Genomic DNA, 24,846 nt, shown 5'->3' on the forward strand with positions numbered 1-24,846 from the left:
AGAGGAAAAAGTAAAAAATCTGCAGCAAGAAGGCCCGAATTCAGAAACCAACTGAGTGCCCAGCTTTGTGCTAACTGGCTGCTGGAGATGCAGAGGAACAGTGTATGGCGTAGTGAGTCGGTGTCATTCACAGACAAGCAGACAAGGGTCACACACAAGGGTCACACAACTACATGTTTAGAGAAAGACAGTGTGACTAGAGATGAGTATGCTGCTCACAATAGTTTATTACTAGAAGGCATCCATAATCATTTTGTACTTGGAAATTTATGACACTTTAAAGCACCACTCAGAAATGTCAGACTGAGCCACCCCCCTTTTCTTGAGCACATGCAAAGCCTTGAGAACGTCTTGTCTCAAACCACCGAGTCTGCAGTCTGAAGACTCGCCTGAGCTGTCCAGGACAGTGGCCACTCTGCTGTATGTGGCTACTTACATTTAAATTAAATTAAAAATTCAGTTCCTCACTAGCTACATTTCAAATACTCAGTTTCTACATGGAGGTCGTGGCTACCTTGTTCGAGTAGATTATAGCACATTTCCATCACTGTAGAACATTCTACAGGATAGTGCCACTGCAGCTCTTTTAGGATGTTATCAAGAATGACGATTCATGTGAAGAAATAGGTAAAGGCAAGTTTGAAGTCAAGAGTGGTATGGATTGTAAGCACGTGTAACACAAAGGTCAGAGATAATCTGAGTATCTGAAATTTGAATTTCACGGATTTGTAAATATTTTATGACTAGTTCCTGACAGTACCTTAAATTATGCTTTCTCACATATGAGACAGTAGAGATTCTAGAAAACTCCAGGAAATTTTAAGTGTAAAAAGAATATTTCTGGTACATGGAATTTTTCTATTATTGACACAAGTGAAGCATAAAAACACATCTCCTTATTTTAGATTCTTGAATGTTCCTGGACCACAGTGCTCCCTCTAGAGGAAACAGTTGGGAAATTAAGATTTTTAAAGTTAATGGGATACACACACACGGAAAAGAATAGTAATAAAAATAAAAGTGAAAAGAATGACAGTATTCGAGTAAAAAATTATGCCAAAATAATGTTTTAATTTTCCCTTTCCTGATTTAGCATAATGGTAAAAAAAACAAGAAATTTGGAAGTAACTAACAAGAACCTCATCAACCATAAGTTAAATAATTTCTAGCTAGCCTTGAACCTGTCATCTTTTATCCAATTTTCTCTTTAAATGTAATGAAAATCTACAAACTTTGCATTTCCCAATCTTCATTCCTCCAAATTCATAAATACTGTCACCTTGTGAATACCATTAATATGAGAGATCATACATTCAGATATAAATTTGCCTAATCTATAAAGCTGATACTCCGCTTTTAATTATTTTAGGCATAAGCAAATCAGATTTGCAAATGAAAACAGGTGCCTGATGACCACACCTGGAAATTAAAGGACAGTTTAACAGTTTGAAAACTGATGTCATTCATGATTCTTACAATACTAAAGTATTTAGTATTCTTACAATACTAAATATCTTTATTATTGGTGGTGTTATTATTTTAATTAATTTTTTAAACCTGAAAAATAATTGCTCACCACAGTGCAAAGAACATGGGTCCTGAAGTTAAGAAATCTAGGTTCCAAGTTCTGGCCCTTTGACTTATTAACTCTATACTTCGGGCTGTTTCTTTCAACTCGTGAAGACTCAGCTTGTCATGATTTTATCTACCTACCTGCACTTTTGTAGAGATTAAATAAAAACAAGGTACAGGAAAGCACAGTACATATTTTAGAGGACAATAGAAACCAACAATTTTTATTGTCTTTTCATAATAAATTGCTGCAGATGTTATAAATTCCTACTAACTCTGTATCTCCCTTAGTATAAACAATTCCCTAAATGTTTATGACTAATTTTAGAATGTATGAGTTATGGTGATTTTAAATCCTGAACTCTGGTCTTTGATGATCCTAAAGGGCTTTTGATGTGATGTCAGGATCTCTGCAAAGTTGTTGGCCAAACCCTATTACTTGTGGGATTTCAATTAATTCAAAATAAATTTGACCTGGATTCTTGAAGATTTCAACCAGTCGTCATTTGAAATTACCCCTCCTTCCTCTTAACAATTACCCAATTCAAGCAAAGGCAGGTAACGAGAAATGAGGATGACAGAGCTGCTAATCTTCCAGAAGTGAATTATCCACAACAGTAGGTAGACATGTTCTGACTAATGCTTTGACACCTTAAACATTTCCCATTTTAAATAAAAACTAACACCGAAATACCACCTGAGCACCTATGAAACAAAACAATCTATAGTCTTCTGAAGTAAAGACTTCTTGGGGGGTGTGTGTGTGGGGGGGGGTGATCAAAATTTTTGTTTTTAACTTTATAGTTAGTAGAAAAAGAGACCAAATTTTATGAGTGTCTCTTTAGACAGAACAGGCGAACCCATCCTCCCTGACCTTCACTGCAATGTTAGTGTGATCAGGACTCATTTTATGGGGGGAATCTATTCTGTATTTTATGAATTGGCAGTTTTTTCATGTTATAAGTAAACATAAAAGGAATTAGTCTCTAAGATGATTAAGTTTCTGTAGAGTTGTTATTTCTCGGGAAAAATAAACGAGATCGTTCATGAGTTAATAGAGGCAAAAACACTTGCTTTAAGATGGCCTTAGGTACCTGAGTAAGGATAGTGACATGTACTTTGCAAATGTACAAATTTCCCACAATGGATCTTGATGAAAAGATAATGTCTGATGGAGAAATCTCAGTGATCTGTAACATGAAAGCCCATTTAGGGAGTTCTAAAAACGTCGATTATTGACTTTGTTATTTTATAATGCGATGTTTCCAGCATTACCATCTCTAATCTATTCAAACTTCTCTTTCAGTGGAAAATATGAGATAATTAAAAATATGTTTAAAACATAACTGGTTTGAGTATGCTTGCATTGAGTTCTTTTATATGCAACAGGTTCTTCTCAGTGGATCAGAGAGAAAAATTCTAAAAGGTCTACACAACGCTTTAAGTGAATCTACGTATTAGAAGTATCTCGTGTAGGTCCGTGAGTTTCTGACGCTCCCCTCTAGGAAGAGCAGTGAGCCTTCTGTTGAACACTACTAGACTGCAAAAGTGTAAACCTGATAGTTGAAAGTGTGAGAAACATGCTCACACTGGCATCTGGGTAGTGCCTCTGCACCTGGGCTCAGTGAATGAGAAGGAGCCCTGGCTGCTGCTGGTGACCGACGTGGGCGGGGCGCTGCCTGGGGAGTCAACCAGAGACAGCCCCGTCCTCCTGCAAACAAACGACTCCTCAGAAAGGGAGGTACAAATGAAGAGGCACTGTTCAAACAGTAAGATTCTCACTCTTTTTCTAGATTATAGATTCTGTAGTGAGAAAAGAGGGGAACATTTGCTTTTATCTTTAGAGTAAGATGATGTATTTCCAAATGTATTCTTGAGAAAACGTCTTAGGGCCCAAATATAAAATATTATCATTTTTCATAAATTAATATGCAGGCAAGGTATTTTTTCATTAACTACAGATTTTGAAAATCCATTGATCTGAAACCAGTTCACAGTAAATCCAATACATTTAATCACCATGAGCTGTGAAGCAACTATAAAGTGTGTGCACGTACGCTGCATGTTACTAACCAGCTTCTGAGCACTTATCTCTTCTGGGTCCAGAACTCATGTTTTGTTGATACACACAATGATTAAACAGTGCCTGTTATCTGGCCATCTGAATCTAGTAAGACCCTTATAGATGTGCGCTAGCATTCCAGGTGTTATCGAGAACCAAGGGAAACAACACTGATGGCCTTAAATGGCCCAGTTTTTAGTACCTTCACACAAGTACTAGAGTTTATTTTGAAACAGCAGGTTCATAAGACTTACTAGTTCCTATTCAGCCATAACTAGAACCTCGTATGTAGTCATTTATTCACTCAAGATGTAACAAACATTTAGAAAGTGTCTAATGTGCGCAGGCTACTGGGTTCAACAAAACGAGTGAGACAAAATCCTCGTCCTTGAAGAATTTACAAGATAGAGAGACTAGTATATGCATTTATTATAATGATAATGGAATGTAGTGATAGAGAAATAAAATGTGGAAGGATGGAGAAATACAGAAACACACTGGTGGACATTTAGAGCAGACGGTGTGGGGCCTAAGTCATCCACCTGGAGTCATCCTCTGGAGTCACTGCCTCATGCTGGGGACAGTCCATGTCTCCCGCTTTTATCAGACTTGGAAGTGAGTCTGATAAAAGGACTCACACTCCTGACATCATTTCTGCTTGATGGCTGACTGGCTAATAGACCCCGGATTAAACCTTTATTCCAATTAACCTGGCACAGAAACACGTGAGCTCCTCCCCAAAATCTAATCCAGCAGGAACTCTACTTCTCATCAGAACATCCCAGCAAAACCTACCGCTCAGGCTATCGTTTGAAAGGGTTGGACGAGCAGAGACAGGAAGACTGGAAAAGCAACAGCTTACCCACAACGCCAACTTCTTCACCTGACATGTGTGAAGGGGGCAGCTGTGACTCACCTTTTCAAGGGGGCAGTGGGTACTGTCTCGGAGGAATGGAAGTAAGTTTGGCCGATCGTATTCAGCATAAAGGCTGATCTGTTTTTCATGGTAGCGCTGCCCCTTATGATGGTCTCGCTTGAAAAGCTTATGCAGATACTGAAAAGAACAAAGGAATAAACCATAAACATCAAAATAAGAAAAGCAGTACCTGCTAACATTGCTGTTTTCAGTTCTAAACAACTTCTGGAGACAGGGGTAGTGGGAAGCAAGTTTCAGCAAAAAAATCTGTATGTGAAAGAGGTATCTCTCTGTGAGAACGAGGAAATTCTGACTCTCTCTAGAATGGCCCTGAGTGACCAAGCTCAACCACTCACCACCTAGGTGACCTGGGGCAAGTCACTAACCTCTCTGTGACTGAATCTCTTTATGTGCAAAAATCTCATTAGATGAGTTACCCTTTGGCAATCACTCAGCACCAGGCCAGGCGTGCCCTAAGCCCCAGAAATGCTAATGGCATACACTTGACCCTTGAACATTCATCATGGGTTTGAATGTGTGGCTCCACTTACATGTGGATTTTTTTCAGTAAATACACAGTCCTCTGTAGCCCCAGGCTTTGCAATTGCGGATTCAACCAACTGCAGATCACAAACAGTATTTTCGATCTGTGGCTGGGGATCCACGGAAGTGGAGGGCTGGCTGTATACATTATTCTATGCCATTTCCCATGAGGGGCTTAAGAATCTGGAGATTTTGGTATCTGCGGGGTCCTGGGACCAAGCCCCCCAGGATACAGATGGGCCACTGTAGTTAAGTTTTCGGGGAGTCAAAAGTTACACACAGATTTTCAACTCTGGGTAAGCCTTGCATTGTTCAAGGGTCAGCTGCACTTGTTAATGTTGTGACATCATCTGCTTTGCCTCAGAAATAAAAAGCTCGATTAGTGGTCTTCCTGGATCATACAAATTCTTGCCTTTATATAAAAGGGGCTAGAATCATGGGGTAAATATGTCCTTAAAAACGCAAACAGCAAGTACCCAGTTAGCTCTCCTGCATTCTGCCTCTTCTCCGTTAGGATTACTGAGAAGCCGCGGGTGCAGTGAAGTGTTGCCTATGCTGGTGACACCAAAAACAAAACTAAAACGTGAAGGTCAAGAAGTGTACAGGTGTTCTAAACCAATTTTCAAACTGATTCCTTTCCCTAGCTGTCTGAAAAAATTAATGGACCTCAGAGGAAGTGAGTAATTTACGTTGTACTCAGAGGCAACATTAAGTTTATCAATACGTTACACAGAAGTTGGAAATCACGTTCAATGTTCAGTGAATGTTAAATGTCAACAAACATCCCATGACACCCCCGCCCCAGGCAGAAAGACTTAATCACACCCTTCACAGGAAGTGCGCCCCCTCTGAGTGGATTGGTGCCAAAGAAACAGAGCATCTCGCCGCCCGGTGAAGCCTGACATTCACTGTGGTGTTTGGTCACTACAGGAACCTAACACAACCTCCACACGCTGAGAACCACTCCTCAGGTTAACTGTTCACGTCTCCCCAAGGCAAGAGGGGAGAGCGGTGGCAGAAGAGCAGTCACACAGAACTCCAGGTCCACCCCTGTCCCCTGGGTCAATGTGGGAGCTGGACACGCGGTGCCATTTCCCAGAGAACAAACAGGACAGGAAGGCTCTGTCACATCCGCCCAGGCAAATTTAGAGAGATGTTACATGACCTGACGAGAAGGTGAGCCGTTTTCGGGAGCTCTGCCGCAACTTCACCACTGCTCTAATTAGTGTCACACAGACACCCAGGGCCTGTGATCCTGTGTCATGACACAAGGAGGCCAGCAGTCACTGCTTCATCAACAAACCCCAACGTGGCCCGGAGAGAGGCACCTCGCCTGATCAGCAGGTAATCTTGAGATTTCCAATCATAAACAACATAGCAACAGCTTCTGCACAAAACTTAACTTTTGAATAAAATATTCCCAGAGCCTTCTCCTGGGGTGTAAAAAGGTGGTTAATGATACAAGACTGCCCATGCTATTTGACACCCATAGTCCTACAGGAACAATGCCTATTTTCATTGAAGCCTTTTCTTCTATAATTTTTAAAGGACAGAAAACATCTACTCTGGCTTTACTCCCATTATGACAACAATGCAGAGAATCAAAGTATCCCCCCAAGAAACATAACGGGTCTTAACAGCATCACCACCAAGACTACATGAGAGAAGTGGGATTAGCTAGCGTCGTGAGGGACAAAAAATGAGGCTCTGTTTCTTGACCATTCTGTGGTGGTGTGATTTATGCCATCATTATGTTAAGTGGTAACTACAGAAGGAAGGTGCTTACTCTCAGGCACAATTTGGTAACATAAAAACACGATAACTTTCTAAAAATCATAATTCAATTGATTCAAATTAAAGTGCCTGATCTGTAATTAATTCCTAACCTGGACTCAGAGCACAGGCCACATTTAAAGAATTTTAGACTGCTGTTTGTGGTCAAACCTCCTATAGGAGAAGTAACCTGAGGAGCCCACTCCAGGATTCTCCCCACGTGCTGAAGCGTGATGCGCCCCACTACGTAATTAGAATTCTCCCCCAGTGCTGACAGGTGACATGCCCCGCTAGAGAATCAGAAGATGATGTCATGCTCACCACGTGCTGCAGCTCTGGTCTGTCTTCTAATTCTTCCACTACTTTTTTAATCTAGATAAAAAATGTAATTTTAAACGTAGAGTTATAAGGACGCAAACATAGCTGCAAAATTACCTGATAAATGCCTCGTCTTTTCCTGGCTATAAGTGGTCCCAGATACTCATCTGGTAACACATATAAAAACAAAAGACACTCACTGAAATTTTATCTTCATTGTCCAAAAGCATGTCAACAGCTTTCTGAAATTAAAAAAAAAAAAAAAAAAAAAAAAAAGCCAGTCATTGAAATTTGCCATATAAGAGAACATTGAACACAATGCATTATATATGCTGTCACAGTTAAAAGCAGAGGGCTTATTTTCCATACATAAAGAGGTCCTTGGCTTTACAATCACTGGTAAGTGATATAAAAGAATGCATTTTAAAATGGGCCTCTATCTGAGGTCTATGCATTTTGCAATGATAACTCATGAAATATAAAATATCTTGACTACACATATTCTAGCCTCCCTGATGTCACTCTCGGTAGTTATGGAGAATGCATTGTTCCTAGTACAAAAAGGAGCTTTTCTTCTGGCCGCTGATTATTGAATGAGTCCCACTATAGATTTCACAGATGTAAGCAGCTAGTCTTATGTGGAGAAGAGGATATGAGCCAGAATAAGATACCTAAAGTTTCAGAATGATATAAAGCTTATGTAATTTTAGAATTTACTTCAGCTTCCTTTGATACTAACGAAATGCAAATTATACCGTGTTTGTATTATAACAAGACATAGTGGGAACACAGCCCAGAGACTGAGCCTTGTTAAGGAAACCTGGGGTCTGTTCTTGGTTCTGCTACTTAGCAGTCTGCTCCAAAAAGTTTTTCCTCTGAAGAATGAGAATGTTGGAGTAGATTATTCTTTAGATATTTTCTAATTAGAAAACTCTGTGATTCCTTAACTTGGGTTCCTACTCTTAATAGCAATTAATTTCAGCTCCTTCATATTTTTTTTCCAAAGCTACATATGCAAAAGTAGGCTCTTAAGACAGGTGAGTGGTGGAGAGGAAGAGGCCTAAGAGGAGACTGGCTATGGGGAAAGGTAATTAATACTTATATAAGCACATCCGCCTCTGTCATCTTCGGCCAGAGAAGCAGAGCCATGCGCCTGAGCTTCCTGAGACCTGCACTCATTCTGTTCAGATGTGTAGTTCTAGGGACTTGACTCGTTCAGCATGAAAAATGAGCTAAAAGCATTGCTCAGAAAAAAGGTTTATTTCGCTATTTCAATGAAGTTTGTGAGGACTAGGAAATAGCACAGAATACTCCTAACTACACTAAAAAACAAAACAAAACCACCAGAAAACTGCAAGAAACTCTTTGGGAGCCTTACGGTTGTGTTCTTTGTCTAAATTTCAATTTTCTGAATAAGAATGACTGTGTTTTATGAGCCTTTTAATTTGAATCACTAGCACTTGCTATTAGCTTTCTTTTACTTTCACGCACACGCACAAACACAAACGCACACACAGCTGATACCTCTTGACAAGAGGCCTTGGGAGCTGTGGAGCGTGGGTGCCCTCATCAGTCAAGCAATCCACTATTCAAATTTGTCCCACAATAAAAGAAACACATCCCCCAGGTCCTGGACACAAGCATCCTCTGAGACCAATGGAAACTCTACATGCTAAATCTTAAATGCCAAGGAATAAAATCACAAAATATGGATCAAAATAGAAGTTTACTTCAAGTTTTAACTCTGGGACATATAATTAAGAGGGCTGAACGAGCCAAAGCATCTGGATAGTTTTTTTTTGTTGTTTCTATGAATTATGTGAATTGTCTTACTAAAAAATTACATCACTCACACACATAATTTCAAAAGTTCCACATCAAATTATGATTATTTTTATGGAATAACCACATCAAGTATAGGATTCCTGAATGCCAACTTTTTAAACAACTAATATCTAACGCGTGTCAGTGCTCAGAACATGATCAGCACACAGCCAAGCTATGTGATTTATTAACTACTCTAGCATTTGGGTAGACGTCTAGTTACTAAAAATTTGGAATAGTAAAAACAAGTTATAAGTATTAAAATAAAAAAGCATTACCTCGGAATCAAAATCCATTAATAACACAATTTTATCCTTGATAGAACTGAAAAGGTTATGCCTGTGGATCAGCTGGAAAACATCCTTATGTCTTAATGTTAAGTATATTTCCAGAGCATTGCCGTAGTTTTTGTCATAGGTGTACCTGGTAATAAAAAATTTTTTACATTAATGCTCATCAATACTGCTAATTAAACATACACATACACACATGAAAATCATGTTTAACAACTGAAAAACATGTTTAGAGAGATGGGTTAACTTTATTTGGAAAACTATTCCTTGGTTTAACTACATGTAACCAATAAGTCTTTCTCAGAAACTTGCTTCCTGTCTCACCAAAATTTTACAAAATTTACACCATTCAAGTAATAAACATTTTCTTTCTTAGAAATTCTTAAATTTTTTTTTGAAATAAATCCATATACCAGGCAAAAAAATAAATAAATAAAACAAAAACAAACCTATTTTCTCCATAATGAAGAAAATTCTTATTCTGGTAGTAGAAAAATCAGGTCAAATTCTTACAAGCAGTGTTCAGCTGACAAATGGGCGATATTCCAAAAGCTGGTTTGTAAGGGGGCTGCATTAAACTTAAATGTGTTTTCCTGTTGAAACCATGTTTTTCACATTCCTTAATTCCCTACGCCAGTTCCTGAAAGCCAACTGAACCTACAACTGTAGTGTGAGTGCAGTGTTAGCACTACAGAATTATTAGTGTTATCAGTACCCTGTTAGTACTACAGAATCCCCGGAATATCTAGAACAATATTTCTAGAAGAAAATGAATAGTGTTTCAATTAGAATACCACAAACACGACTCCCGCTGTGGAAAGTCTTAAACAATCCTGAATTCTAGGCCATTTTGGTGTCTTTCTTGGTCTTAGGCAAAAGATATAAGATGGGCAAGGGGCTGGTCTGAGGTGGGGGTAGTCCAAGAAGGGGCTGAAGCAAGAACAGTCCTCCCAAGACTACTTGCAGTTTGCTTCTGTTTCACTAGAGCAAAGCTCTTTGCAGGCATGAGCATATCTCAGCTATCTCTGCATCACAGGCGTATAGCACAAAACCTGGGTCAGTGAAAGCCCAGTAAATATGAAAAATATTAACCAAGGTTCCATTTACTGAACCCTGACTCAGTGCCAGGCTTTACCTTAGTTCTCGATTATGACTTCTCATGTAAGCCTTAGAATCATCCCAAAAGGAACTGTTACCTAAGATCTTATAGATAAGAAACCTGACGTTTGAGAGACTGATTGACAGGAAACCAATTGGCCCGCGTCATCTAAGACGCAGCACCACCCCTCCCTCCCGAACCCCTTCCTTTGCCATGTGCTGCACACTGAGGAGTTCCTTCTCTGGGAAATACATGAAATCGCAACTGTACAGTTTCACACATTTTCCTCAGCTCCTACTTGTTCAGTGAAGGTTTACACGAGGTTTTTACTAGGAGTGAATATAGGAAAATGGTATAAAAGGCTCCCTCCTCTGAGTCCTCCCCATTCAGAATTCGCCAGATCTCAAATACGAAAAACTTTCCATGCAGATTGATTTGGGGGAAAAAGCACTAAATTACACTCACAGTTCTGCCAGGGTCTGAAGCAGGGTTGCGTTCTGACTGTCTTTCTTCAGGTGATCCCGCACTGCTTGAACTATTACTGAGTTGTTGTACAGATCTCCAGGCCATTCTCGGACCAGAGTGGCAAAACCCTAACCAAGGAGAAGACAGAGGAAGAAAACTCTTTATACAGGGTAACAATCCAAATAGTTGTGACAATACCTAAAAGTATTTATGTAAACAGACAAAATAATTTTATGATGAAAACTTCAGTCCCTAAACGTATCACCAGTTTTCAGACTATGGGCTGGGGGTGGCGAGGCGAGGCAGAGAAACACTGCACGCTGATCTCCATTACCACTCCAAGAAGCCGGCTGCGCCTTCCACTTCGGTTCTCACGTGATGAAATGCACAAGTAAGAAAGGCCCCCTGCTCCCCAATAAAACACCACCACACAGAGTGCAGGTCTGACTCGCTTTGTTCTCATTCTGGCCCGACTACAACACGTGGCTGAATGGCTAACCTCTTCCAGGCACTGCCGAGTCAGCCCTTCTCCCCCGACCCCCTACGTCCTTCAGGTCAGGGCTCCACAGCCAGCACAACCACGCACCGCATCTCCTTCCTACAGGGGAATCGCTGGGCAGCCCACCCCCAGCAAGTCGCCATCTTTGTCCTCCTTCCACTCCTCCCTCTAAAGAGTTTTGTTCGGGGATTTGGGACTTTGGCTCAAGTCTTATCCCCTAGCCATTACCCTGACTAGCTCTGGATCTCAAACTTTGTGGTTCTGAGAGAAAATCCCAGATTGTCTGACTGGATCCTGTTTCTCTCCCATGGCCGATTGTTGACCAGTATCCTGGGCAGTCTCTGCCCTCCTGATTCCCGACGGTCGCCCTCAGGTTTTCTATAGTAGAGCCAAAATACAGTAGAGTAGTTTACTTACAGATCCTTGACAACTTTTAGAAAAAAAACACTTAGGGTGTATTCAAAAGACAGCAAATAGAAGTAAAAATATTTATATTATTAAAAAATCATTATTAACATTAAATAACTCAACTGATGCTTTAATGAACTCCTTTGAATTTGTTTAAATGATATTTAGAGATGAAAATAGCGTGGTACAATTTGCTTCTGTAAAGTACCAGGATTTGGTAAGAAGAAAATCATGGGAGAATCAGGAACACAGTCTCTATTAAAGTCCCACGCACTTTCTCCTAACGTGACGCCCAGGAAGGATGGCAGGAGACTAGACCGGCGGGCTGCACATCTCCACTCACAGTGCGACCTTCCTACACATGAGAACGACTACAGTTTGACCTGCGACATGCAGGGAAGGGACTCACTAAGTATACATGATGTAGTTATGAAACTATGAATCAGAACATCAGAATGTTCTCGGAACCAAAATGATAGTTTGGATAGAGCTTCTACTTTCTTAAGACTGAGCAATTCATAAGACTTAAAAAGTCTGAAAAAGATTTCTACCCAAATAGTGGCAGGTCTCAGTATCTGAAAGGTCCCTTCAGATCTCAAGATCTCACAATCATCTCAGAGTTGAAACATAGTGTTTGCATATTATGCTCCTTAAACAGAATCAATTATTGGTTAAAAAAGTATCTTAACAAGGTGTTTAGTACTCAGTAGGCACTCAAAACACAAGACTTCCTTTTATTACTCACCCCCTAGTCTGATCACCTCTTTCAATTTCTGTATATTAACCCTTCTGCAAGCCACCTAACATTCTCAGGGGAAAGAGGAAAGTTGTAAGTAAAGTCTTCCTTGTCCTTAAAGCCTAACACCAGAATAAAAAGGAAGGCAACAGCAGACAACCTACACATACTGTGAGGCACCAAACACGGGAACTTACTGCTAGTTCAGGGCTCTGAGCTTCCTAAGGACTGAAGATGGAGCCACTGTTACCAAAAACACTGAAGTTGGCCGGAAGCTAGAGAATAAGTTACGTCCCCTGGTTTATGGGGACGTCCCCAGTCACAGCTCTGAAACAGAGCTTACCAGCCTTGGCTATTACAGAACCTGCCCGCAAGAACTCTTAGCCTTCCCTGTGGTCAGATGGGGAAATGGGCTGATCTTACCCACAACACTCCACTTACAGCTTTATGAGAGCACCCAGCATATCATATAGTAACATTTCTGTTTAGGTCAGAGTTTCTCCATCTCAGTAGTGCAGACTGTTGAGGACAGATCATTCTTTGTCACACGGGCCTCTCCTGTGCATTGTGGGACATGTAATAGCATTCCTGCTGGCCTCTGCCCACTAGATGACAGTAGTACCAACTCCCCAGTCGGGACAACCAAAAGTGTCTCCAGCATTGTCACACGTTCCCTGGGGAAGAAACCAGCCGCAGTCGAGAGCCGCTGGTTTCCACGCTTGGGTGAGACTCAGACTATGCCTGAATGCTGAACGGGCATTGCTGTACTCATATCTGTATGCCCAGTGCCCAGCACACTCCTGAAATACAGTAGGCAGTAAACAGAATGTGCGTTAAATGAACTTTAAAAAGTATAACCCACTTTGGGTGCATGCAAACACCAAACTTAAATTACAATCCAGGCATGCCTACTTATTAAATGCATGGCCTTGGGCAAGTTATTTAATGTCTTCAGCCTTTAGTTTCTTCATCTGTAAAATTGGATGTTGCTATTTATAGTGTTGTTGGGAGTACCACAGTAAGCACGAAAAAGTGCAGAGCGTACAGTAGCTAAGCACTCTATATGCTCCTTTCTCCTCAATCAATAAGCAAACAGGTGATTTCCAATCCCTTTGCCCATTCCTGCCCCCTCAATTTCTCTTTTATCCTCCTTTGGCAAGCTTGGTTCTGAGTCTCACACATTGGAAAGCTCTGATTCCTTGAGGAGTAGTCTAAGCATCAAGAGCAGCAGCTGCTCAATCCCCAAATGGGACTGAGTCCTTCCTTCTTTAGCTCTATTTAGGAGGTAACTTAAAGGAAGTCTTCAAAATGTGCGTGGATTAGTGATTTTCACCATCTACATAAACATCAGTTATCAGGGGTGTTTATCTGCCTCAGTTTCATCTACCACACACAAATTGCTAATCCAGTAACTTTAAATCAGTTGCTCCATTATACTATTTTTCTAAATTTCTTAACATTTTCTACTGAGAACAAGTAAATATGACCAAATCAGAATGCCATACCTCATAATCACTTTCCAAAAATTCGTGTAAGATCATTTCGTAGATGAGTGGTTTCAGAACTGGATCCCCTCTTGGCAAATAAGGACTAATGGCCTAAGGAAGGAAAAAGAAAAAAATCCTTTAAAAAGTTGTAAAACAAAACTGTAATCAAGTTATGCAGAAAATATAAAAGTATACTTTTTTTTTTTAATTAAATTTATTGGGGTGACAATTGTTAGTAAATTTACATAGATTTCAGGTGTACAATTCTGTATTACATCGTCTATAAATCCCATTGTGTGTTCACCACCCAGAGTCAGTTCTCCTTCCATCACCATATATTTGATCCCCCTTACCCTCATCACCCACCCCCCACCCCCTTACCCTCTGGTAACCACTAAATTATTGTCTGTGTCTATGAGTTTTTGTTTCTCATTTGTTTGTCTTGTTCTTTTTGGTTTATATACCACATATCAGTGAAATCATAGGGTTCTCTGCTTTTTCTGTCTGACTTATTTCACTTAGCATTATACTCTCAAGATCCATCCATGTTGTCACAAATGCTCCTATATCATCTTTCCTTAACACCGAATAGTCTTCCATTGTGTATATGTACCACAACTTCTTTATCCATTTAAAAGTATACTTTCAATTTTAAAATTTAAGCCAACAAAGTACTTTGGAAAATCATTGTGAAGAGAAAAGATTCAAATAAACTGTACTTTCTTGTAACACATTACAATGTATTTTTTAAAGTATGAATGTAAAGTAAAAATGTATTTTTACATGAGCTATATTTATGTATGAATGAATGAATAAAATTTCCCTAGGTTAACCTGCATCTGTGGTTTTCTTGATGAATTAATGAAAATCTAAATAACAGGAAGGAGATGGTCACAGAGATGATAAAAGTCAACTTCTTAACTAATCGAGAAGAAAGGTAATCTATTCAACTTCCTTTTCTTCAATTAGAAATATCAACTTTTGCACATTTCACAATCATCTTGTGTTCTTCAGCTACTTCAGTCCTATGTTAAGTGTCATATGTCTACACACTGTTAAATTATTGCAGTGCACTGGGCACGAAAATCACCATTCAAAGGGACTTAGTCCCAAAAGGAAGGTCTACAGACATCTCAACAGCCAAGTGAAATATTATGTGGGTACTAGTACAAAAAAGGGATTAACAGGGAGCTGTAGCAAACTCTGCATCCTGAAGCAGAGTTCACAGAAGCCTGGGTCTATTGGGTAAAGAAAGATGGTGGAGGGTACCCTGGTAGGGGGGCAGCATGAGCAAAGGAATGGAGCCATGAATGCATACTCTGTATTCAGGGAGGTGAGACAGGAGGATCACTGAAGGGGGATGAGGCCGGAGAGGAGGGTGAAGAAAGGTCATGAAAGGAATTCAGATTTCATCCTATGGGCAGGAGGGAAACAGCAGATATCTGGGAAGTGAGAACAGCACACTTATTTTTTAAACAGCTAACTCTGGATCGAGTCTGCCTGTAGCTCTATCAAGAGTTAAGGCAACTGTACCAGAAGGAAAGAGGAGAGGACCAACTGATGATACTGACAAGGTAAACTAACAAGAACTGGAGATTAAACAGAATAAGGTAAGTCAGATGGGCTCACCAAAACAGTGGCTCTGAACTATTAAGCCTGGAGGAATGGGCATAATGTGATGTCATAAGCACAGATTAAAAGAAGGACCCAATGAGGGAAAAAATGGATTCACATAATTGGATGATCCTTATCAGCAGTATGTGTGTGTGTGTGTGTGTGTATGTATATGTGTGTGTGTATATATATATACATATATATATATATATATATATATATATATATATATATATATATCAAGGAGAAATGGCTATCACACACTTCCAGCACAGATGGAATTCAAAAGAGAGGTCTGGGTTATGGAGCCACCAGAGTAAATATGGCCACAGGACTGGATAAGATTCTCCAGAAGCAGTCCAATTAACGTGATGAGAAGTATCCTTGGGGGGGGGGGGTTCTCAGGGAAGAGTACATTTGTGGGGCAAGCACCGAAGGAGTCATGGGCTGGTCAGGTGAGTAATTTTGAATTCTGAAAAGCATATTCATAACTCTAAGGCAGAAGTGTAAAGGACTACGAAAAGGAAAAAAAAATTTAAGAATGTTTTAAACATAGGAGTAATTGATGGATTTGGATATTGTGCACCAAGTTGCAAGGTTAAAAAAAATGAAGTATCAAAATTATTTGTTAGAGCTACATGATAAAGCTTTTCCATTTATGTTCCAGCAAATAAACTATTAGTTGAGAAAAGCATTAATCTTAAGTAAATTTGAAGAAAAAACACACCCTCATGTCTTATAATCCAGTGGATGAGACTATACCTATTTTCCACATTCATTAAAAAGAACACGAAAACTTCATCTGAACACAGAATTGGAAGGAGATACGAAAGCGAACACATCATTTATATAATATATCATATATGTATATATTTTACATATATAAAATATAAACCACATTTATATTTTGAAACTAATTTCTAAAAGTTTAATTTTTCTTCCTGGCTGAGATAATATTCTCTTCCCAATAAAGAACTAACTACTTACTATTGTCTTAATTTTATTTCAATCTTAATACACACATACTTCGTTTTATTGTGCTTTGCTTTATAGTACTTAACAGATACTGTGTTTTTTACAAATTGAAGGTTTGTGGCAACTCTCAGTTGAGCATGTCTATTACTGCCATTTTTCCAACAGGCTCAGATGACGGTCATCATTTTTGAGCAATGAAGTAATTTTTAATTTAAGGTTTGTATGTTGTTTATTTTAGACATAATGCCACTGCAACATTTACTAAACTACAGTATAATGTAAACACAACTTTTATGGGAAATAAAAAATGCCATGTGATTCACTTTGAGATATTTGCTTTATTGCAGTGGTTTGAAACTGAACCCACAGTAACTCTGAGATATGCCTGCATTAATATACTACATACAAACATTAATAGTTAAAAATAAAGTTATGTTTACCTTAAGCTGTCCGATTTCTTTAAATTTATAAACTTCATATTCCCAAAGTGCCGCATTTTTCCCAAGAATTTTCTGGCACTTTCTGGCAGCAAAAACATCCCAGGGAGAAAGAAAGTTTAAGTGAAAAAATAAACAGAGACAAAATAACTACACATTTCCCATAGTGGTTTCGGTAAATCTCTCAACTCAGAGTATTGTCAAATTTGTACCTCAACTGCCACTGAACATAAAGGTGTTACTGATACTCACTTGACTGCCTATACAAGGTTGATGAAAATCATGAAAACTATTACAAAATACTTACAAATAAAGATGAATACCTTTCAGAAGACTACAATTAGGAGTTTGCTCCATGATTTTCCTGTTCTGAGTTTCCTATTGATCCAGATGAGCAACTGCTGGTTTGGGGAATAAATGTCATCCTACCCTAAAGTGCCAATTTAAATCACTTCCCGTCAGGCTTTAAACAATGAACTACAAAATCAGACTTCAGAAAATTAGATCCTATCATAGTACGCAATCTGGACAAGTGTTTATGTATGAATAAAACCTTACTCAATTTGCACATCAATGAAACATATTTCCCTAAATCTCAGGGGACCAAAAGCAGGACTGAAGGCTATCCTCCTGGGCTGCCACAGACATGGAGTCCCGCAGGCAGGCACCACACAACTCCAGGGGAAGCCACTTACATGACAGACCCACACGACCACTGCATAACATGTATGTTTTCTGCCCACCACAGACCCCTGCAAACCAGGAGGCTGGGGTCTGATCACTTCCATTCAATTGCCTCCCTCTTGTTGGGGAGACAATCCTGCTTGAATTGTGAACAGAGGCACTGACTGTCCTTACTCTGGACTGTCTTCTTAAGGAGGCTTGTGGTGTGAAAAGTCCTAGAAATCAGAGGATCCAGATAGTGTCTCCCTCCTGCAAAGGGCAGGTTTGTTTACTGTCCAATATAATGAAAATAACACCTTTCTCTGGAGCCAAGGGCAGGCAAGCTCACTGCCTATTATAAAACAATCAGATACCCAAAGCTGAGTGTCCCTCTCCTGTAACACAACCCACTGGCTGTGCAGGGTCACTTGGCCCTTTCTGTGTTGTGCTGAGAACTGGGGCTGTGAGGTCTGGCACAAGGGCTGGTAATTTGGCTACTACAGTCTGTGCTTCTGACCCAGGAATCTTACGTCTTTTGCCAATACCCCTGAAACTGTGGCAGGCTAGTTTGTTAGCTTATAAAAAGAGTAAAATCATGGTTCTTTACACTCTTCTCATTAAGTAATGAGAAAAGTATTTCTTGTTTGGTGACAATGAGACAGTAAGTGGGTAAATAACACATATACCAATTCTGTGGTTAAAACCAATAATATTAGAAAATTATCCATTCGCAAGACGTAAAAAAGTCTGACAACTGCAAAGAATGCCTTATTTTTATTAACATTAATCAATTCTATTTGTAGTAGCATGTAATGGTGAAAATGTCATTACCGTGCTGCTATGTCATACTCTCCTTTCTCCACCAGGTGGTTTATATATGCCAAGCCAATGTCCTATGGAAAATTAAATGAAGGAATTTCATAATTAACTGGAACAACTGAAAAGCTGAGTCTCAGTTTCTGAGTAGGCCATGACATCAGGGTCCTATCAGCACTACTGACTGGAACCTGTTTATACATCTAAGTTTGCTTTTGGAATTATGCTCGTGTTTTTTTTTTTCATTAAGCATATTTCTGTAATTATGCTCATTTCTTTCCTAAGCATATTTAAATACTTGTATTTTCACAAATTTTAGAATTTGCAATTTTTAAAAAATAATGTTACTATTTTAAAGGCTCCTAACCTAACCCCTTCTAAGAGATTTTCTATAAAAGAAATCTTCAAATATTAGAAACATGATCCAACAATTTCATGCTGTCACTGGATATAAAATTGTTTCTTATGCTTTCATCTGTATTATGTGAGCTACCTGTCTCCTCTGTACCAACTCAGAAGAAATGTGGTAAGAAAAACACAACGAGAGAACATCAAACTAAAGGGCAACATTAAAGTTAACACTCAAGTGAAAATGAGCTCAGAAAAAAACATGTATTTTGCTGTCTATAATGCACTTTTTTGCCCAAGCTTGTGAGGGGAAAAATAAGGATGAGCATTATACATGGGTAGTATTAATACCATATCTAGGTATATAAATGTGTTTTATTTCTTTTATTTATGCTTATGAGTTAAAAGTGTAACTCGAAATCCGCAATGATATCCGTATGAAAAATAATACCCTGGAATAGATAATCGGCTTTGTTGAACTTAAGATGAACTTGCAACGACAAAGAGTTCTTGGCCTTCTAATGCTTAAAAATCATGAATTTGTTACCAGTACATACAATTTCTTGTATCTTGTATCTGTTCTTGTGTTTTGTAATTATTTGTTACATAACATTTCTTGTACCAAAATATGTTAAAAAAATAAATGCTAAAATTCCTTTATAATCCAGAAAAACAAGTACCTAAATGTAAACAAATAAAAATTTGAATAAAAAAAGTAAAACGAAAAATTTTTTCCCTGAAAGTCTGTGCCAAAAATGTGGGTGTTCATTATACATGCGAGCGCATATACACGGCAAAATATGATAATTCAAACCCATGAGTTTACAGATGAGGAAACAGCCTCAAAGCAGTGAACTGACCAGCTTCAGAGTGTTCATGTTCAGTCACTTATTCTACCTAGGTTCTGAAAGGATTTGGGGTGGTGTGTCAGCAGAGACGTGGGAGCTCTTGTTTGACTTTCCCACGACTCCTCTTAGGAAATATTTTTACCTCACAGCATTTTCATGAGGAGCTCAAACTCAGCATATGTAACAAAACTTGGATTTTAAGTTCTACTTTATGTACATAAAAGTTTTTGTGGCTGGCAGATATGGCAGCAGTTCATGTCTCTATTTGTCTATCTGGTTATGAAACTGCACTGTGCCAGGAGAAAAAAGTCTATGCATAATCAGTGTATAGGACACGCCCATTCTAAGAGTGAAGGGAAATACCCATAGTTCTTAGTGTTATTATATTTTGACTTTAATGACTACTATGTAGGATTCATATTTCAAATCTATAGGAATTACAGAGTGAAGAAAGGGTGCCTAACTTTATTTCTCTGAAAATGACCACATATCACAGTATCAATGGAGAATCTTTCTGTTCAAGTTCAGAGAAGAGAACGTCTCCTTTGCAGAGCCAATTTCTCCAACCTTTCTCCTTATGCCAAGCCCCCTCCCCATGTGGAGTTTATTCTGTCACTCATTCTCTTTCTCTGTACATGTTTAACTTCAACCCCAGTTTTTCTCTTTTTCCTTAGCATAAGCATGTAAGTGTCTCTCTTATATAAAATACCCACCATCACCACCAACTTTCCCATGATGTCATAGCCCCCGGTCACGTCTTTACACTTTTCCACTTCACAACTACCCTAATAGTCAACACTGAACTTTACCTCATAATATCCTATTCACTTTTCAGGCCCTAGGAAATGTTGAGAATAAATGATACATATACAGAAAATTCACAAGTCACTTACATATTACCAAACTCAATGCACAACTGTCTAGCTGAACTTATCTTACTTTTGACCTGCTAACCTGAACCATTTAAGCATTTAAATCTCTTTCCCCTGAAGTTCTCTCCTCTCAGCTCCCACGACATGACCTTATTCAAGCTGTTCCAAATCTGTTTTGTACGCGGCATGCCTTGAATGTCAGTGTTTCCAATGGTTCCATTTATGGTCCTCGGTTGTCTAATACTACACACTTGCCCTGCGTGGTCTGGTCCAAACACACACACACATTCCACTGATCCTTGTTTGCTGATGACTCTCGTGAATCTATCTTTGGGCCCAGATCCCTTTCCTGATCTTCACTAGGATGTCCCACAGGTGGCTAAAACCAGAATTCAATCCCCGACCGCTGCTCCACTGATCCAACTCCTCCTTGCAGCCTCAGTCTCTCTCTGTCTCTCTCTCAGTGAGTGGCACACCATCCACTGGAGGCCCAAGCCCAAAGATTTCTCATTCTCACTCTCACTCTCCTGTGTACACAGAGCCCGTCACCAAGTCCAAAAAAGCCCAGCTGACCATGTCTTCTATCTATCTTCACCGCTCCATTCCTACTGACTCTGCAAGTCTCATCACTTCTACCTCCATACCAAGATGGGGATCATACCTCACTGAATCCCATCTCAGCTGGCCGGCCTCTGGCCCCCATCTCCATTAGAGAATCTTCCTGATGTGGCACTAAAAGCTTAAACTCTTCTTCTGGAGGTTCCAAGATAGAGGCAAGCTCCTAATTACACACGGCCCTTCAGGATCTAACTCTTGTCTATGCATAAATTCCTCCACAGCCCCTTATAACCAAGCAGGCCAAGCGGTTTCACTTCTCTGCACCATCACATATACTACTCGACTGGTGGGACTGACGTCTGCTCCATTTCTAGATAATCCTTACTTATTCTCCACAAGTTTGTATGAAGAAAAAAACAAGATGCTCTGGTTCTTTATCCTCCATTTAGCTTCTCAATTATTTTGCTGTACAAGCAAAATGTACAAGCAATCATGCTTTTATGTGGAGTTTTACAGAGAAGTCTAAGGTAGGGAAAGTGTAGGCAGAAGGAATTTGTGCTGAAACCCAAATTTCCATAAAAGTCTAAGCTTCTAGTTTTCATCTGTAAACAAGGGTCCTGGGCTAGATGGTCTCTAAGGAGCCTTCACACAGAAGACAAGATTTCTTCCCTGTTTTCCAGCTGCACAGTCACTGTCACAGTTAGCACAGAAATGGGCTTTCAGTCACTGTATTTTTTCCAGAGTCCAAATGTAATAAAAATGTATTTGATTTCCTAGATTAGTTTCCATAACAAAATCAATTGAGTCTGTTATTATGGAGACACTGAATCAATCTCCTTTTATGAAACCACTCTTGATAAATTTTGTGATAATATGATTTTACCTGATTTAAAGAAACTTCCCTACACATAACTGGAAAGCTTTGTATTTAAAGTGTATTTCACAAATCCAGTTTCCAAATTACCTAAAACTATCTCCTAGCAGGTGTCCAAGTTTCTTGTTTACAAGCAGAAACTGATTCAATAAAATGAAGTATTTTGACCTTACAGGTTGAAGAATTAGTTTGAAATAAATTCTTAAAAAGTAGGAAGAATCTGCTCTTTTCAAATCATTTTCAGTTTCATTATAAATTATTGAAAAGTAAAGTTATGTTTCAAATAATAAAATTACACACTTACCAGAATCTTATGTCTTTTAATGTTCTTTTGGCTAATTTCAGCTGCCATCAAAGCTTCCTACATTTACATACACATGATAAAAGGAGTAGAAAAGAAGGGAGAGAAAATGGGGGAGAGTGGGAAAGAAAGATATTGAGGTTATAAATACTGTATTTGTTATGTTTTAGTGTTCTGGACTACATAAATAAAGACCCATTTCCCCGTGGTTTTTGCTTCAAGCACAGGCATTCCTAACGTTATGATTGAATGAACTTCACTGCATTCAAACTCAAAGAAAAGCACCTTCAACCAAAATAAAGATGTCTCTTATTTCCATTTGAATTCATTTTCACATTAGGATATTAAATCACTATTCATACACAAATCATAATATAACAAAATCTCCCAGGCTCAAACACAAAAAATTCATGTCATTCTAAATCTGTATGACGTATACTGACAAAGGGGCACTTTTCCTTTATAAAACATAAAAAGTAAACTATATGCATATATTTACATATACCTACAAATAAGATTTTGAAAATCTCCAATTTGATTTTTATTTGGGAAAATTTACAATTATTACTTGAACACAAAAGTTTAAAACAGAATTATTTCTTTAAGAAACTACTGGAGCTATAGCAAGATGGCAATAACTGGGGTATGAACTTGATATCAACACCTGGACTCTAAATAGTTCATAATTAAAAACATTTTTCTCCCAAATCCTTCCAGATGGTTACAAACTTAAAGCAACAAATAAATGGACTACTTCTTGTTTGTTTGTTTTCGGCTGATTAAGCCCATCCAGAGAGGTTTTCTAACTAAGCCTTTCTGGTTTTATGTTAAAAATGTTTCCTTAAAAAAAAAAAAAGAAAGAAAAAAACACATGATGGGACATTACCTACTAAACTTGGTCTGAACCAACACTCGATGAAGTAGACAATATCATTTTATTTGACCAGGTAGTTCAAGCCTATGTAAGTGTTAATTTGATAGCTTTACTTTTACATATGAAATAAGCACCAAATGAATGATTTCACAAAAATATTCAAATGGACAATTCTGAAATATGAGCTATATTTAATTTTCCTTGGAAAAGCAAAATATAAATACTTCGGTAGGCTGGATCTACCCCCTTCCTCCTTCCCTCCCCAACTCTTTCACTGAACAATAAAGCCAGTTAACCTCATTGTGGTTTTTCCCGTCTAATTTCTAAAAGAATATTGGAGAGTTATTAGCTTCCAACATATCTTAGGGCATTCTAATTCACCTACATGAAAGATTTATTACAAAAACTTTTTATCCTCTCTATCTACAGACGTGTCAATACTTTGGAGAAAGTAAAATCAAAACTACTTCATATTTCTTCTTTTCAAGGAGCCAGTCGATGTGGTCATCTTGGTCCCGTTCCTTGGCTACTACGACATCTCTTGGACTCACAATGTAAAAGAGTGAGTCGCCTTCCGAGTACTCTGTAGGTGAGAGAAGAGAGGAACATTTCTGATGACTCAATAGCAGCAACCTTGGCAGTGGGTTCTGGGGACTCAGCTAGGCTTCCTCATTTATTACGAGTGAACAGAAACTTGGAGCAAGTGTATTTGGCTCTGCTTGGGACACAGGTTAGAGAATGACAGAATTTGTTTCAGTGCTTTAAAAAGTATTTAAGTGTAAAATTATTTGGAAGAAAAAAAGAAAGGGAATGTGAAAGGAAGGAAGGATAAAAGGGAGGAAACACCAAAAATCTTTTAAAAAATAAGGTGGGTGTAAAATTCTGTGTTTAATACATTAACATTCTGACCTCAGCTGAAAAACAGTGTAAAGAATTCTCTGTGTCTACTGCATATTAGAATTCATGTACTGTATATAAACTTTATTTATGGCCATTTACAACACTGTTCTATTTTTACAGAACAATTACACCCCACAGTCCGCAATAAATGTTTCCTCCTCATCAAGGTCAAGGCCATCTAAAGCATAAATGACAGACGCCCCGAACCCTGGGGATATAATCTATCATTTCAGCATGTTGTGTACAGTGCCAGTCGTGAGAGTTTCCCGCAGAATTCAATTATAAAACCTGTTCTGCGGGTATCTAAGTGTGGAGCAGCATTTGCCCTGAGCAAAATACCCAGATTGGACGCTTTCAGTTGTGAACTACATTTGCTTTTTGCCAAGTCCAGCGTACACTCTCACAGTTCTCAGCTGATTAGGGGCTTCATATAAGAAAGCTCAAACACATATAGAATATCTCTTCATTTCTTTTGGCCAAAATGGAAACTGAAAATATTCTCAAAAAAATGTCAATTGTTTTTAAAGCAGGAACGAATTTCTAAAAAGCTTAAACTATTCTATTTTCACCAACGTATTTTTCAAAGATGTGATGACACCCAAACACAGATGCCCCTGGTATGACCAGACGGCAATGGTCTGCCCTTGACTTCTGAGCAACGACTAAGTGTATTGATTCATCTACTCAACAGATATTCTGCGAATGCCCACTGAGTGCCAGGCTCTGAGCATTTGGTCACAAACAGAAAGGTAACTTCTCTGCCATCCCAGA

At 38.8% G+C, this 24,846-nt stretch overlaps 1 protein-coding gene across 2 annotated transcripts in view; it reads right to left on the reverse strand.

The window, feature by feature from the left end:
• The window catches only part of VPS41 (VPS41 subunit of HOPS complex), a 162,311-nt gene that overhangs the window by 25,518 nt on the left and 111,947 nt on the right, over positions 1 to 24,846 (reverse strand). For both annotated transcript variants that reach the window (XM_081079906.1, XM_081079907.1), the window contains 10 exons: positions 23,643 to 23,758; positions 22,305 to 22,361; positions 18,516 to 18,577; positions 17,025 to 17,106; positions 14,014 to 14,106; positions 10,866 to 10,993; positions 9,287 to 9,431; positions 7,385 to 7,426; positions 7,188 to 7,238; positions 4,551 to 4,688 (listed from right to left, as the gene is read on the reverse strand). In XM_081079906.1, coding sequence (XP_080936032.1) covers positions 4,551 to 4,688; positions 7,188 to 7,238; positions 7,385 to 7,426; positions 9,287 to 9,431; positions 10,866 to 10,993; positions 14,014 to 14,106; positions 17,025 to 17,106; positions 18,516 to 18,577; positions 22,305 to 22,361; positions 23,643 to 23,758 — 914 coding nt within the window. The remainder of the gene's footprint in view (positions 1 to 4,550; positions 4,689 to 7,187; positions 7,239 to 7,384; positions 7,427 to 9,286; positions 9,432 to 10,865; positions 10,994 to 14,013; positions 14,107 to 17,024; positions 17,107 to 18,515; positions 18,578 to 22,304; positions 22,362 to 23,642; positions 23,759 to 24,846) is intronic.

The sequence above is a fragment of the Rhinolophus hipposideros genome (genome assembly GCF_964194185.1).
Source record: "Rhinolophus hipposideros genome assembly, chromosome: 18".
Taxonomy (NCBI): domain Eukaryota; kingdom Metazoa; phylum Chordata; class Mammalia; order Chiroptera; family Rhinolophidae; genus Rhinolophus; species Rhinolophus hipposideros.